This window comes from Pseudorasbora parva, chromosome 3, assembly GCF_024679245.1.
Source record: "Pseudorasbora parva isolate DD20220531a chromosome 3, ASM2467924v1, whole genome shotgun sequence".
Classification (NCBI taxonomy): domain Eukaryota; kingdom Metazoa; phylum Chordata; class Actinopteri; order Cypriniformes; family Gobionidae; genus Pseudorasbora; species Pseudorasbora parva.
Window position 1 is genome coordinate 13,883,350 of NC_090174.1, and position 17,548 is coordinate 13,900,897.

The 17,548-nt window shown below is 38.1% G+C and overlaps 1 protein-coding gene across 10 annotated transcripts in view; it reads left to right on the top strand.

Moving 5' to 3' along the window:
- The window catches only part of acaca (acetyl-CoA carboxylase alpha), a 117,156-nt gene that overhangs the window by 66,171 nt on the left and 33,437 nt on the right, over positions 1–17,548 (top strand). For all 10 annotated transcript variants that reach the window (XM_067437856.1, XM_067437857.1, XM_067437859.1 and 7 more), the window contains 7 exons: positions 13,907–14,009; positions 14,161–14,268; positions 14,351–14,407; positions 14,597–14,641; positions 15,544–15,585; positions 16,587–16,802; positions 17,377–17,532. In XM_067437856.1, coding sequence (XP_067293957.1) covers positions 13,907–14,009; positions 14,161–14,268; positions 14,351–14,407; positions 14,597–14,641; positions 15,544–15,585; positions 16,587–16,802; positions 17,377–17,532 — 727 coding nt within the window. The remainder of the gene's footprint in view (positions 1–13,906; positions 14,010–14,160; positions 14,269–14,350; positions 14,408–14,596; positions 14,642–15,543; positions 15,586–16,586; positions 16,803–17,376; positions 17,533–17,548) is intronic.

A 17,548-nucleotide genomic window follows, 5' to 3' on the forward strand; every position in this document is an offset into this window, starting at 1 on the left:
TCTATCTATCTATCTATCTATCTATCTATCTATCTATCTATCTATCTATCTATCTATCTATCTATCTATCTATCTATCTATCTATCTATCTATCCCTCTCCCTATATATATATATATATATATATATATATATATATATATATATATATATATATATATATATAAATATTGCAAACCCACCAAATCCCACATTTAAATCTGTAACGTTATGTTGTTGTTAAGTTGAATTATATTGTGACTACTATTTTGAATAGTTGTGTAATGAAATAATGTGTGTGAGAACAGAAGTGAAAAGTAAACCAGATGAATTAATGCTGCTTTCATGTGCTATTGGAATGATCATAAACACAAGTTTTCTAGTTAAAAATAGGCCATGAACGGCCTCTCGTGCCACATGTCACTGTTATTCACTGGTTTTGCTAATATTTTTTATATTTATATTTTATTTATAATGGTATTTTTTTGTACTTTTTTTTTTTTTTTTTTTTTGTGGTGTAAAATGTATTTTTTTATTTATATCATTTTTTATTATTATTACATGTATAATTGTTTTTGTTGTTATTGTGCGCTTTGTTTTGTTTTGTTGTTAATTAGGGGCCAAGCCCCCGAAGGGGCTGTAGCCCCTCTTGTAATTGTTAGTATACTTTATTATTAGGGGCCAAGCCCTGAAAGGGCTGTAGCCCCTATTGTATCTGTTAGTTTCCTATATTATTATTAGGGGCCAAGCCCCAAAGGGGCTGTAGCCCCTCTTGAAATTGTTGGTTTACTTTATTATTAGGGGCCAAGCCCCGAAGGGGCTGTAGCCCCTATTGGAATTGTTAGTATACTTTATTAGGGGCCAAGCCCCGAAGGGGCTGTAGCCCCTATTGGAATTGTTAGTATACTTTATTATTATTATTATTCTTTTTCTTCCCACTGGGTTCCTATGGCAGCCCTATGAACCGTAAGTAGGAAAATGATGAAATTTGGCACACTTGTAGTGATGCTTATGAAAAGTAATTGGTCCAAACTTGGAGTCTCTACAACTAACTCTATAGCGCCACCACCAGTCCAAAAATTTAACATTTAAACTGTTATAACTTTTGAACCCTTTGGAATAGAGAAATAAAACTTAGTACATCTGATTCCTCTCCTCACCCTCATCATATTCCATATCTTACATTAAGGCTCCGCCCCTTACAGTAACAGCCATTTTGAAAAGTACAGTATTCTGTTTTTTTGCTACTCCTTCTTCAAATTTTGTCCAATTTTGTCGAAACTTGGCAGAGCGAATCCTTGGACTGAGCCGCACAGAAATGACTGAACAGAATTTTGATATTCATCTCTGTTCAAAAGTTATGATGTCATGAACTAAACAAGCTCGACCCAAAATTGGTTCTGAGGCTGTATCTCGGCCAAACTTTGATCAATCGAAACGAAAATTGGTACGCTTCATCAGACCCATGATCTGAGGGTCCTTGCCAAAGTTGGGAACAGCGCCACCTAGGGGTCATGAGATATGAAAAATTGCTATTTTTGCCCATAACTTCTGAACGCTTTGTCAGAAAATCATAATTTTGGTGTCTATGGATTCCCCGCGTCATGCCGAATCTGTGGATACCGGATATGTTAGGATCGAATGAACCACGTGACCGCCATTTTGAATTTTGTCATAAATTGCTATATCTTTTAAAATATTTGACATATCTGCACAAAATTTGGTATGCGTGACCGTCAGCCTCTCCCGGACGTACCTGAGAAGTTTCAGAATAGCGCCACCTAGTGTTCCCGAGATATAGGAATTTTTGCTAAAACATTTATAACTTTTGAACGCTTTGTCTAAATTTGATATAATTTATTTCATTTTGTTCCCTGGCTTATGCAGATTCCGACGATATATCATTTGTCATATTCCAAACATGTTACTGTCCGCCATATTGAAACAAGTGAAAAACAGTTTTTTCGCTACTCCTCCTACAAATTTTGTCCAATTTTGTCCAAATTTGGCTCAGATGATCTTCGGACTGAGCCGCACAAAAATGACTGAACGGATTTTTGATATTTGCTATCGTTCCTGAGATATTTGTCACTGAAGTTGACCCTTCCTGGGTTTGTGTTTTTATGCTAGTTAGCTTAGCATGCCAATTGGTTATTTGCAAAATGTGCTTCTGTTCAATACGTTGAGTCATTCTGAGATTGATCTAAACAGAACTTTTTAAAAATTAAATGCTGTGCATGTATTTGAAAAAAATCTTCATTTTGAGTCGACTCTCATTAGAACTATGGAACTTCAGCAGGTGTTTGAACACAAGCCTGGCCGGTGGCGCAACGAGATGAGCGATGGACGCCGCATCCGGAGGTTATGGGTTCGAGTCCCGTGGGGGTCAGCCTTATAAAGGTGGCTCTGCGTTCGGCGAAAGCCCCTTCTGGGGCTTGGCCCCGTACAACTGCTTGCAGTTCTTGTTATTATTATTATTCTTTTTCTTCCCACTGGGTTCCTATGGCAGCCCTATGAACCGTAAGTAGGAAAATGATGAAATTTGGCACACTTGTAGTGATGCTTATGAAAAGTAATTGGTCCAAACTTGGAGTCTCTACAACTAACTCTATAGCGCCACCACCAGTCCAAAAATTTAACATTTAAACTGTTATAACTTTTGAACCCTTTGGAATAGAGAAATAAAACTTAGTACATCTGATTCCTCTCCTCACCCTCATCATATTCCATATCTTACATTAAGGCTCCGCCCCTTACAGTAACAGCCATTTTGAAAAGTACAGTATTCTGTTTTTTTGCTACTCCTTCTTCAAATTTTGTCCAATTTTGTCGAAACTTGGCAGAGCGAATCCTTGGACTGAGCCGCACAGAAATGACTGAACAGAATTTTGATATTCATCTCTGTTCAAAAGTTATGATGTCATGAACTAAACAAGCTCGACCCAAAATTGGTTCTGAGGCTGTATCTCGGCCAAACTTTGATCAATCGAAACGAAAATTGGTACGCTTCATCAGACCCATGATCTGAGGGTCCTTGCCAAAGTTGGGAACAGCGCCACCTAGGGGTCATGAGATATGAAAAATTGCTATTTTTGCCCATAACTTCTGAACGCTTTGTCAGAAAATCATAATTTTGGTGTCTATGGATTCCCCGCGTCATGCCGAATCTGTGGATACCGGATATGTTAGGATCGAATGAACCACGTGACCGCCATTTTGAATTTTGTCATAAATTGCTATATCTTTTAAAATATTTGACATATCTGCACAAAATTTGGTATGCGTGACCGTCAGCCTCTCCCGGACGTACCTGAGAAGTTTCAGAATAGCGCCACCTAGTGTTCCCGAGATATAGGAATTTTTGCTAAAACATTTATAACTTTTGAACGCTTTGTCTAAATTTGATATAATTTATTTCATTTTGTTCCCTGGCTTATGCAGATTCCGACGATATATCATTTGTCATATTCCAAACATGTTACTGTCCGCCATATTGAAACAAGTGAAAAACAGTTTTTTCGCTACTCCTCCTACAAATTTTGTCCAATTTTGTCCAAATTTGGCTCAGATGATCTTCGGACTGAGCCGCACAAAAATGACTGAACGGATTTTTGATATTTGCTATCGTTCCTGAGATATTTGTCACTGAAGTTGACCCTTCCTGGGTTTGTGTTTTTATGCTAGTTAGCTTAGCATGCCAATTGGTTATTTGCAAAATGTGCTTCTGTTCAATACGTTGAGTCATTCTGAGATTGATCTAAACAGAACTTTTTAAAAATTAAATGCTGTGCATGTATTTGAAAAAAATCTTCATTTTGAGTCGACTCTCATTAGAACTATGGAACTTCAGCAGGTGTTTGAACACAAGCCTGGCCGGTGGCGCAACGAGATGAGCGATGGACGCCGCATCCGGAGGTTATGGGTTCGAGTCCCGTGGGGGTCAGCCTTATAAAGGTGGCTCTGCGTTCGGCGAAAGCCCCTTCTGGGGCTTGGCCCCGTACAACTGCTTGCAGTTCTTGTTATTATTATTATTATTATTTTTCCCTAATGGGAGTCAATGGCAGCCCTATGAACCGTATATAGGAAAATGATGAAATTTGGCACACTTGTAGATATCTTCATCAATAATGCATATACCAAATTTGGAGTCTCTAAGACCAACTCCATAGCGCCACCACCAGTCCAAAAATTCAACATTTAAACTATTATAACTTTTGAACCATTTGGAATAGAGAAATAAAACTTAGTACATCTGATTCCTCTCCTCACCCTCATCATTTTCAATATCTTACATTAATGCTCCGCCCCTTACAGTAACAGCCATTTTGAAAAGTACAGTATTCAGTTTTTTTGCTACTCCTCCTTCAAATTTTGTCCAATTTTGTCGAAACTTGGCAGAGAGAATCCTTGGACTGAGCCGCATAGAAATGACTGAACAGAATTTTGATACTCATCTCTGTTCAAAAGTTATGATGTCATGAACTTAACAAGCTCGACCCAAAATTGGTTCTGAGGCTGTATCTCGGCCAAACTTTGATCAATCGAAACGAAAATTGGTACGCTTCTTCAGACCCATGATCTGAGGGTCCATGCCAAAGTTGGGAACAGCGCCACCTAGGGGTCATGAGATATGAAAAAAGGCTATTTTTGCTAATAACTTCTGAACGCTTTGTCAGAAAATCATAATTTTGGTGTCTATGGATTCCCCGCGTCATGCCGAATCTGTGGATACCGGATATGTTAGGATCGAATGAACCACGTGACCGCCATTTTGAATTTTGTCATAAATTGCTATATCTTTTGAAATATTTGATATATCTGCACAAAATTTGGTATGCGTGACCGTCAGCATGTCCCGAACGTACCTGAGAAGTTTCAGAATAGCGCCACCTAGTGTTCCCGAGATATAGGAATTTTTGCTAAAACATTTATAACTTTTGAACGCTTTGTCTAAATTTGATATAATTTATTTCATTTTGTTCCCTGGCTTATGCAGAATCCGACGATATATCATTTGTCATATTCCAAACATGTTACTGTCCGCCATATTGAAACAAGTGAAAAACAGTTTTTTCGCTACTCCTCCTACAAATTTTGTCCAATTTTGTCCAAATTTGTCTCAGATGATCTTCGGACTGAGCCGCACAGAAATGACTGAACAGATTTTTGATATTCGCTACCATTCCTGAGATATTTGTCACTGAAGTTGACCCTTCCTGTGTTTGTGTTTTTATGCTAGTTAGCTTAGCATGCCAATTGGTTATTTGCAAAATGTGCTTCTGTTCCAGACGTTGAGTCATTCTGAGATTGATCTAAACAGAACTTTTTAGACATTAAATGCTGTGCATTTATTTGAAAAAAATCTTCTTTTTGAGTCGACTCTCATTAGAACTATGGAACTTCAGCAGGTGTTTGAACACAAGCCCGGCCGGTGGCGCAGCGAGATGAGCGATGGACCCAGCGCCCGGAGGTTATGGGTTCGAGTCCCGTGGGGGGCGGCCTTTTAAAGGTCGCTCTGCGTTCGGCGAAAGCCCCTTCTGGGGCTTGGCCCCGTACAACTGCTTGCAGTTCTTGTTATTATTCTTTTTCTTCCCACTGGGTTCCTATGGCAGCCCTATGAACCGTAAGTAGGAAAATGATGAAATTTGGCACACTTGTAGTGATGCTTATGAAAAGTAATTGGTCCAAACTTGGAGTCTCTACAACTAACTCTATAGCGCCACCACCAGTCCAAATATTCAACATTTAAACTGTTATAACTCTTAAACCCTTTGGAATAGAGAAATGACATGTAGTACATCTGATTCCTCTCCTCACCCTCATCATATTCCATATCTTACATTAAGGATCCGCCCCTTACAGTAACAGCCATTTTGAAAAGTACAGTATTCAGTTTTTTTGCTACTCCTTCTTCAAATTTTGTCCAATTTTGTCGAAACTTGGCAGAGCGAATCCTTGGACTGAGCCGCACAGAAATGACTGAACAGAATTTTGATATTCATCTCTGTTCAAAAGTTATGATGTCATGAACTAAACAAGCTCGACCCAAAATTGGTTCTGAGGCTGTATCTCGGCCAAACTTTGATCAATCAAAACGAAAATTGGTAAGCTTCATCAGACCCATGATCTGAGGGTCCTTGCCAAAGTTGGGAACAGCGCCACCTAGGGGTCATGAGATATGAAAAATGGCTATTTTTGCCCATAACTTCTGAACGCTTTGTCAGAAAATCATAATTTTGGTGTCTATGGATTCCCCGCGTCATGCCGAATCTGTGGATACCGGATATGTTAGGATCGAATGAACCACGTGACCGCCATTTTGAATTTTGTCATAAATTGCTACATCTTTTAAAATATTTGATATATCTGCACAAAATTTGGTATGCGTGACCGTCAGCATGTCCCGAACGTACCTGAGAAGTTTCAGAATAGCGCCACCTAGTGTTCCCGAGATATAGGCATTTTTGCTAAAACATTTATAACTTTTGAACGCTTTGTCTAAATTTGATATAATTTATTTCATTTTGTTCCCTGGCTTATGCAAATTCCGACGATATATCATTTGTCATATTCCAAACATGTTACTGTCCGCCATATTGAAACAAGTGAAAAACAGTTTTTTCGCTACTCCTCCTACAAATTTTGTCCAATTTTGTCCAAATTTGGCTCAGATGATCTTCGGACTGAGCCGCACAGAAATGACTGAACAGATTTTTGATATTTGCTATCCTTCCTGAGATATTTGTCACTGAAGTTGACCCATCCTGTGTTTGTGTTTTTATGCTAGTTAGCTTAGCATGCCAATTGTTTTTTTGCAAAATGTGCTTCTGTTCAATACGTTGAGTCATTCTGAGATCGATCTAAACAGAACTTTTTAAACATTAAATGCTGTCCATTTATTTGAAAAAAATCTTCATTTTGAGTCGACTCTCATTAGAACTATGGAACTTCAGCAGGTGTTTGAACACAAGCCCGGCCGGTGGCGCAACGAGATGAGCGATGGACGCCGCACCCCAAGGTTATGGGTTCGAGTCCCGTGGGGGACAGCCTTATAAAGGTGGCTCTGCATTCGGCGAAAGCCCCTTCTGGGGCTTGGCCCCGTACAACTGCTTGCAGTTCTTGTTGTTATTATTATTATTCTTCCTCCCCTATGGGAGTCAATGGCAGCCCTATGAACCGTAAGTAGGAAAATGATGAAATTTGGCACACTTGTAGAGATAGTCATCAATAGTAAATGGACCAAATTTGGAGTCTCTAAGACCAACTCCATAGCGCCACCACCAGTCCAAAAATTCAACATTGAAACTGTTATAACTTTTGAACCCTTTGAGGTAGAAAAATGCCACTTAGTACACCTGATTCCTCTCATCATGCTGATCAAATTTAACATCTTACATTAAGACTCCGCCCATTACAGTAATGGCCATTTTAAAAAGTACAGTATTCAGTTTTTTTGCTACTCCTCCTTCAAAATTTGTCTAATTTTGTCCAAACTTGGCAGAGAGAATATTTGGACTGAGCCGCACAGAAATGACTGAACAGAATTTTTTGGACCCTTGGGAAAAAAAAAAGTTATGATGTCTCGAAGTTAACGAGGTTGACCCAAAATTAGTTCTGAGGCTGTATCTCGGCCAAACTTTGATCAATCGAAACGAAAATTGGTACGCTTCATCAGACCCATGATCTGAGGGTCCATGCCAAAGTTGGGAACAGCGCCACCTAGGGGTCATGAGATATGAAAAATGGCTATTTTTGCTCATAACTTCTGAACGCTTTGTCAGAAAATCATAATTTTGGTGTCTATGGATTCCCCGCGTCATGCCGAATCTGTGGATACCGGATATGTTAGGATCGAATGAACCACGTGACCGCCATTTTGAATTTTGTCATAAATTGCTATATCTTTAGAAATATTTGACATATCTGCACACAATTTGGTATGCATGACCGTCATCATGTCCCGAATGTACATGAGAAGTTTCAGAATAGCGCCACCAAGTGTTCCAGAGATATACGATTTTTTGCTAAAACGTTTATAACTTTTGAAAACATTATCTATATTCTATATAATTTATGTCATTTTGTTCTCTGGGTTTTGCAGATTTCGACGATGTCTCATTTGTCATTTTCCAAACATGTGACTGTGCGCCATATTGAATCAAGTGAAAAACAGTTTTTTCGCTACTCCTCCTTCAAATTTTGTCCAATTTTGTTCAAAATTGGCTCACATTAAATATGGAGTGAGCCGCACAGAAATGACTGAACAGATTTTTGATATTCGCTACCGTTCCGGAGAAATCCACCTCTGAAGTTGAACTTGCCTGTGTTTGTGTCTTTATGCTAATTAGCTTAGCATTCTAAATGGTTATTTGCAAAAATGTTCTTCCGTTCCAGACATTTATTACTTCTTAGAATGATTTCAACCAATTTTTCACAAAAAAATATATAATGTTGTTCATTAAATCCAAAAATCTTAATTTTGAGTTAATTTCTAATTTTAACTATGGACCTATGGCATGTCAATGAACACATGTCTTCCCTGTGGCGCAATGAGATGAGTGTCAGACACTGGATTGTGAGGTTATGGGTTCGAGTCCCATGGGGTACAGCTTTATAAAATTGTGTGTAATGTTGTTATTTAGTGGCAAAAGCTGCAGTTCTGCCTTCGAAATCTCAAGCCTTTATAAAATTAAACAAACCAAAGTATGAGTGGTCTGCTGTTTAAAGCAACAGGCTAAAGCTTTGAAGATTGATTGGTCAAATTCAATGTGTAGTAAGTTAAGTTAAGTTATGTTGTTTAAGCATGTAAATTGGGCAATGTACAAAAGTTTCCTAAAAATATCCAAAGTCCAAAAAAGCCAAAAAGAGCCATAATGGGCTTGGCCCCGCAATTGCTGCTAGCAGCTATATTTATTATTATTAGGGGCCAAGCCCCCGAAGGGGCTGTAGCCCCTATTGGAATTGTTAGTATACTTTATTATTATTATTATTATTATTATTCTTTTTCTTCCCACTGGGTTCCTATGGCAGCCCTATGAACCGTAAGTAGGAAAATGATGAAATTTGGCACACTTTTAGTGATGCTTATGAAAAGTAATTGGTCCAAATTTGGTGTCTCTACAACCAACTCTATAGCGCCACCACCAGTCCAAATATTCAACATTTAAACTGTTATAACTTTTGAACCCTTTGGAATAGAGAAATGAAACTTAGTACACATTATTCCTCTCCTCATGCAGATCACATTCATCATCTTACATTAAGGCTCCGCCCATTACAGTAACAGCCATTTTGAAAAGTACAGTATTCAGTTTTTTTGCTACTCCTCCTTCAAAGTTTGTTCGATTTCGTTCAAATTTGAATGAAATAATATTTGGACTGAGCTGCAGAGACATGACTAAACCGATTTTTTTTATTCTTCTTTGTTCAAAAGTTATGATGTCATAAACTCAATGAGGTTGACCCAAATTTGGTTCTGAGGCTGTATCTCGGCCAAACTTTGATCAATCAAAACGAAAATTGGTACACTTACTCACACCCATGAACTGAGGGTACATGCCAAAGTTGGGAACAGCGCCACCTAGGGGTCATGAGATATGAAAAAAGGCTATTTTTGCCCATAACTTCTGAACGCTTTGTCAGAAAATCATTTAATTTGTATCTATGGATTCTGCGTGACATGACAAATCTGGTGATACCAGATATGTTAGGATCGGATGAACCACGTGACCGCCATTTTGAATTTTGTCATAAAATTTGATATCTTTTGAAATATTTTACATATCTGCACAAAATTTGGTATGCGTGACCGTCAGCATGTCCCGGACGTACCTGAGAATTTTCAGAATAGCGCCACCTAGTGTTCCCGAGATATAGGAATTTTTGCTAAAACATTTATAACTTTTGAATGCTTTGTCCAAATTTGATATAATTTATTTCATTTTGTTCCCTGGCTTATGCAGATTCCGACGATATATCATTTGTCATTTTCCAAACATGTTACTGTCCGCCATATTGAAACAAGTGAAAAACAGTTTTTTCATTACTCCTCCTACAAATTTTGTCCAATTTTGTCCAAATTTGGCTCAGATGATCTTCGGACTGAGCCGCACAGAAATGACTGAACGGATTTTTGATTTTTGCTACCGTTCCTGAGATATTTGTCACTGAAGTTGACCCATCCTGTGTTTGTGTTTTTATGCTAGTTAGCTTAGCATGCCAATTGGTTATTTGCAAAATGTGCTTCTGTTCCATACGTTGAGTGATTCTCAGATTGATCTAAACAGAACTTTTTAAACATTAAATGCTGTGCATTTATTTGAAAAAAATCTTCATTTTGAGTCGACTCTCATTAGAACTATGGAACTTCAGCAGGTGTTTGAACACAAGCCCGGCCGGTGGCGCAACGAGATGAGCGATGGACGCCGCACCCGGAGGTTATGGGTTCGAGTCCCGTGGGGGGCGGCCTTTTAAAGGTTGCTCTGCGTTCGGCGAAAGCCCCTTCTGGGGCTTGGCCCCGTACAACTGCTTGCAGTTCTTGTTATTATTATTATTATTATTCTTTTTCTTCCCACTGGGTTCCTATGGCAGCCCTATGAACCGTAAGTAGGAAAATGATGAAATTTGGCACACTTGTAGTGATTCTTATGAAAAGTAATTGGTCCAAATTTGGAGTCTCTACAACCAACTCCATAGCGCCACCACCAGTCCAAAAATGCAACATTTAAACTGTTATAACTTTTGAAACCTTTGGAATAGAGAAATGAAACTTAGTACACCTTATTCCTCTCCTCATGCAGATCACATTCATCATCTTACATTAAGGCTCCGCCCATTACAGTAACAGCCATTTTGAAAAGTACAGTATTCAGTTTTTTTGCTACTCCTCCTTCAAAGTTTGTTCGATTTTGTACAAATTTGAATGAAATAATCTTTGGACTGAGCCGCACAGACATGACTAAACCGATTATTTTTATTCTTCTTTTTTCAAAAGTTATGATGTCATAAACTCAATGAGGTTGACCCAAATTTGGTTCAGATGCTGTATCTCGGCCAAACTTTGATCAATCAAAACGAAAATTGGTACGCTTCATCAGACCCATGATCTGAGGGTACATGCCAAAGTTGGGAACAGCGCCACCTAGGGGTCATAAGATATGAAAAAAGGCTATTTTTGCCCATAACTTCTGACCGCTTTGTCAGAAAATCATATAATTGGTATCTATGGATTCCCCGTGACATGCCAAATCTGGTGATACCGGATATGTTAGGATCGGATGAACCACGTGACCGCAATTTTTAATTTTGTCATAAAATGTGATATCTTTTGAAATATTTGACATATCTGCACAAAATTTGGTATGAGTGACCATCAGCATGTCCCGAACGTACCTGAGAAGTTTCAGAATAGCGCCACCTAGTGTTCCAGAGATATAGGAATTTTTGCTAAAACATTTATAACTTGTAAACTTGAAAACTTTGTCCAAATTTGGTGTCATTTATGTCATCTTGTTCCCTGGCTTATGCAGATTCCGACGATGTCTCATTTGTCATTTTCCAAAAATGTTATTGTCCGCAATATTGAATCAAGTGAAAAACAGTTTTTTTGCTACTCCTCTTTCAAATTTTGTCAAATTTTGTCCAAACTTGGCTGAGATGATCGTTGGACTGAGCCGCACAGAAATGACTGAACAGATTTTTGATATTTGCTATCGTTCCTGAGATATTTGTCACTGAAGTTGACCCTTCCTGGGTTTGTGTTTTTATGCTAGTTAGTTTAGCATGCCAATTGGTTATTTGCAAAATGTGCTTCTGTTCCAGACATTGAGTCATTCTGAGATTGATCTAAACAGAACTTTTTAAACATTAAATGCTGTGCATTTATTTGAAAAAAATCTTCATTTTGAGTCGACTCTCATTAGAACTATGGAACTTCAGCAGGTGTTTGAACACAAGCCTGGCCGGTGGCGCAACGAGATGAGCGATGGACGCCGCACCCCGAGGTTATGGGTTCGAGTCCCGTGGGGGACAGCCTTATAAAGGTGGCTCTGCGTTCGGGCGAAAGCCCCTTCTGGGGCTTGGCCCCGTACAACTGCTTGCAGTTCTTGTTGTATTTGTAATTGTTTTGTAACTGTTTTTTTTTTTGATTGTACATTAGGACCCCCTCGAAAACGAGATGGTACATCTCAAGGGGTTAATCCTATTAATAAATTTCAATATATATGTCACCCCTGTGAGGCTCTGGGAGAATTTTGATACCCAAGTTCCAGAGATGGGCGGGCCAGAAACTTTAAACGTGGTGGAAGGGAAGAGCGATTGCTGCTGTGACTAAACATGACTAAACATTCGAAGCGTAGTGTATGTTTTAGTGAAAATAGCCTGCATTTGACTGAAATTCTAGATTCATCAGCAAGCAGACTTTCTAGATGGCGTGGTGAATGTTTATATGGTTGTTAATGTATTGAATGCTAAATATCATTTGGTTTTAATAAGATTTTCCCAATAATTAAGCAATAATAAACCTGAGGGCTTTTCACTCTGTGCTTCTTTTCATTCTAAACACTGCTTTTAACCCTGGATAAAGTATTTCACACTTGTAATTTTGATGCGGGGTTATGAAACCCTGCTTTTGCGGTGTTAATACCACATTGCAGTGCCAAACGTGTAAAGTTTAAAACTATGCAGTAATAGAATGTTACAACTAGATCCTTAGCACACAACAACCAATCGCATGCCTTATATTGATGCGTTTTGGGCAGTCACGGAAACACTCCGCAATGTATAAACAGTCGTTTCTGCGTATAATAGGATAACCACGATGGAAAGCGCAACAATTGGAGTGAAGAAGAGACCATTTCGTTCAAAGTTTACTCAGAAAAAAACCCATAATATTAAAAGTCAGCAATGTGTAATATGATATAGCCTTTATGTAAACAGGTTACGTTTCTACATTTGGCCAGTCAGTAACAGTGACAGAAAAATATGCAAATAAGGACTTTAACCCGGGTTTAGGAATGTGCTGTTGAAAACGGCAGTTTATGAATGCCCAGGATTAACCGTTAACCCCGGGTATAGTGTGAGCAGTGCGAAACATGAATAAAGATAATCCAGGATTCTGTTTACTCTGGGTTTAGAATGACCCAGGGTTAACTATTTCAAGTATGAAAATCCCTTTAGTGTTCTGGCGATTCCTGTTTATCACTTAAAGGGTTACTTCAATGATTAGCATAGGGCTTTGTATCAATAGAAACCATGGAGTATATTCAAATGATCGTGCTCCTCCACTCATATCCCCCTGAGACGAGAGGATTATGCATTTTATTTCTGGAAAAATCACGAGAGCTCATTCAGCTCATTGTTCTCGATGGATGTTATCTGACTCAACGGCTAAATCACAATAAATTGAACAGACACATTCAGTTTTTAATTGTAGTGTCTGTTCTCCAACTGAACCGATTTTATGAAGATGAACGCGGTGGTGGGAAAGTGAAAGTGATTCAGTAACATTGGCTTTGAGAGTGGCCTCACAGGGCAGCGAAGCATTCTGGGAATTGTTGTCTTTTATCCCTATGAGACAAAAATACCTTTTCTGTCTTTTCTCAGTTTAGAAAGCACCAAATTCAAAAATAATTTTACATTTCTACTGCATTAATGACCCAGTTTAAATACAGATTCATCTTCCCAGCGCTGAAGTACCCCTTTAAATGCGACAAGCTTTCAAAACTTCAAAAGTTGGAAGTAGGACATTTTCAATAGCATGTGAAGGCAGCATAAGTTCTCTATTTCTCTCTCGTGTGCTTTATTGCTGTTACTAACTCCTGACAGACACCACACTTTACATACTTTTCTTTTCATATGGTCTTTATAAAAAATGTTCTCAAAAGTTACCTAAATTTTGTGCTTGAGTGTCTAATGTGACTGTTATGATAGGAACATTAAGGATGTGTTGAGCTGTTTCTCTGACTCACCCCCCTCTACACCAACCTTTCCTGAGGGGGGCAACCCTGTGCTTTATGGAGAGGAGGACAACAAGGTGAACCTTTCACCCTCTGAACCTGTCAAAAAATAATAAAACCAAAGATTAAAAGATAACATTTTTCAATATATTAGATTGTTGAAATGAAGATCGCTATTGGATCGCCATTGAACATTTTCTATACCTAGTTTTGTGTGTTTTATTGTAGAGTATTCAAGATGAGCCAATTCATATACTTAATGTGGCTATAAAGACGGACAGTGACATCGAAGATGATGGGCTGGCGGCCATGTTCCGTGAGTTTACCCAGTCTAAGGTAAAGCGTTTGGGTTCTGTTTGGGTTGATTGTCTTTTATTGAAAATGTTCTCAGGGAATTAATTTTCATATTCTACCGCAGAAATCTCTGCTATTTGAACACGGCATCCGAAGACTTACCTTCCTGGTTGCTCAGAAGGTATGCTTTCAAAATGACATTTGAGCATGTTTCCGCTCTCTCACTCCTCAATCAAATTTGAACTCAATCTGTAATCAGCTAAATGTTAATTTGAATAACTGTAAATCATAGTAACTGATCTCAAGTCTGGTACACCCACTGCATGTGTGTGTGTCTTTTTCCCTGTGCTCTTGACGCCATTATTAACAGGATTTCAGGAAGCAAGTCAACTGTGAGGTGGACCAGAGGTTCCATGTAAGTAGTTGTGGAATGTTTGAGACATTGGCTCTGTTCCACAACCTTTTGAGCTGCTTCACTGTCTACTCTATAAATAGGCAGCTACCTACTTAGGTGACATCTTAACCACAAAATGAAACCTCACAAGTGACTGAAGTGAAATGCAAGAACAACTTTCACTTATGCAGATCATACCAATAGCAGCACTTTTCTACAAGCGCCTGAGAGTCTTAGCTTTAGCCTACAGTTGATTCTAGTAGTACATTAGCGTGTTGTAAATGATTCAAAACTCATATATCCCTACTAAAAGTAAAATATGTGGCACACACAGTTCACTTTTTATTAGACTGTCAGTATTTCTCAATATTGAATGTGAATTAAAGTATTTTTGATCAACCTTTCTTGTTTTTTTGTCACTGTTTTGGATGTTAGCTTGTTGCTAAGCTAATGACCCAATACACCTGAGTAAAAAAAGCTGACATTTTATTTAAATGATGATAAATTCATTGCATGATGCTGATTAATTGATCAAATAATCTCTTATATCAATGTGTGAGCCTCTTAAATGGAGATTTAATTTGATATGGTGATGAAGACATTATTTGGAGTAAATCCTTGAATCAAAGTGGCGTTGTAAGTCAGAGTTGTTTGTTTTATATCCATAAAATTGAACTTAAGTTATCTAATTTTTTTTAATGAAATGTTATAAACAATATTATTAGAAATAATTACTATTTTGACTCCTAGGGTTTGGAACAGAGCCATTATAAATGGTCTCTTTATTAAGTTGCTTAAGTCTTTGAAATGTGCAAATTGTACCTGTTTTTGTGCTGTAAATGGCCTATAGTGAATACACTTGTTAAGAATGTTAAGAATCTACTTTTATTTCACTTTTAATGTTTAATCACTTTATTTCACAGAGAGAATTCCCCAAATTTTTCACCTTCCGGGCTCGAGACAAGGTGAGTTGTTTTACACAAGACTATTAATGACAGGCACAAAAGACTGTAACTCTTTTTAAATGCAAGCATTCATTAAATTCATCAGCAGCTTTATGTTTCGGTGGGAAAATACAAAGGGAAAATGAAGAGGAGGAATAGAAAAAGCTGTTATATTCCTCCGTTTCTTGTCTTTGCTGTGCAAGTAACTCCATCATGATCAATGGCGTTTCTCTGGCTTCCTTCAGCCCTGATAGTTTGCTAAAATGGTTCCAGCAAAGCTCATTACATTAATGAACTTTTTAATTATTTGTCTCATTTGAGAGGGATGACATCCATTAGCAGCTGTGATTACCTACATTTACTAAATCTAGCTTGCTATTATAGCTCACGGGCACTTTCTGCTCCTGTAGACTCACTTTCTCTAAATTTAAAACGAGCAATTTCATTCCATTCATATTTTCTATTTTATTAAATCTTTTTTTGTACATTTTTATTTTGTTCATGTGGTCTTGAATGCAGATTTATGTGCTAATGTGAAGTGTAACCAATGTTTTTTGTTTTTTTGTTTTTTTGGCATCACATTGCATTTGTATAAATAACATTTTGTCTTTCATTGGTTGGAACATTGTTTAGTTTATCTTTGCCTGATATTTTTGCATTTAACTACATATTGAATTGTGAAAGAAAATAGGTCTCATTCACTAATCATTTTCGTGGATTATACGTATTTATATGCACAACTTCTCACAAAAAACATTTCTGAATTTCTTTTGAATTGAGGTATTCTAAAAGAGTGAGTCTAATCATTTGCATAAAACAGCCAAACCAATTTCATCTTTGCACATAACCTTTTCTTTACAGCCTTTCGTAAATCTCAGCAAATGTAATTTTTTTTTATAAATTTAGAATCTGTAAATTTTACTATGAAATGCTAAATTTTTTCATGAAAACATTTGCATACGGATTTATTATCAACTGAAAAATATATGTAATTTTAATAGTTGTTTTTGCCAATTTTTCAGTTTGAGGAGGACCGTATCTACAGGCACTTGGAACCTGCATTGGCTTTCCAGCTGGAGCTTAACCGCATGCGTAACTTTGCACTGACTGCCATCCCCTGTGCCAACCATAAGATGCACCTGTACTTGGGAGCCGCCCGCGTGGAGGTGGGCACCGAGGTCACTGATTACCGCTTCTTTGTACGGGCTATCATCCGCCACTCGGACTTGGTCACCAAGGTAGGTGCATCACTGTGATCATAAATCTGGTTAGGCATGTGACGCTTTGCCCTTTGACGCTGCACTTAAACCTGGGTTTCCGTCGTTCTAAACCAGGCTTTTAACCTCAGGTAAACGAACGATTCACACTTGAACTTTTGATGAGGGTTAGCGATGCGTTTTACCTGGGGGAGCAGCGTTAGCATAATTTTTGCATTGTTAGCCCTACATTCCAGTGTCAAACATGTACATTGTGAAAAAAAAGCAGTGTTATAATGTTATGGCTAGATGCTTACACTGCAAAAAAATGCTTTTCTTTCTTAGTATTTTCATCTTGTTTCTAGTCAAAATATCAACAACAAAAAGAATATTACAATATATGCAAAAAAAATGTTAACCCAGTGCTTAGGAATCCAAAGGGGTGAAACACCAGCATACGAATACCAAGGATTAGTTGTTAACCCCAAGTCAATTATGAGCAATGTGAAACATGAAGCAGGATAAACCAGGATTTAGTTTGCCTAGGGTTTAGAAAGACCCAGTGTTAACTTTTTGAAGTGTGAAAATCCCCTATGTGTGGTTCTCTGCTGTATAGGAAGCGTCGTTTGAGTACCTGCACAACGAGGCAGAACGTTTGCTGCTGGAGGCCATGGATGAGCTGGAGGTGGCCTTCAACAACACCGCTGTGCGCACGGACTGCAACCACATCTTCCTCAACTTCGTCCCAACTGTCATCATGGACCCTTCTAAGGTTTTAATGAATTTCA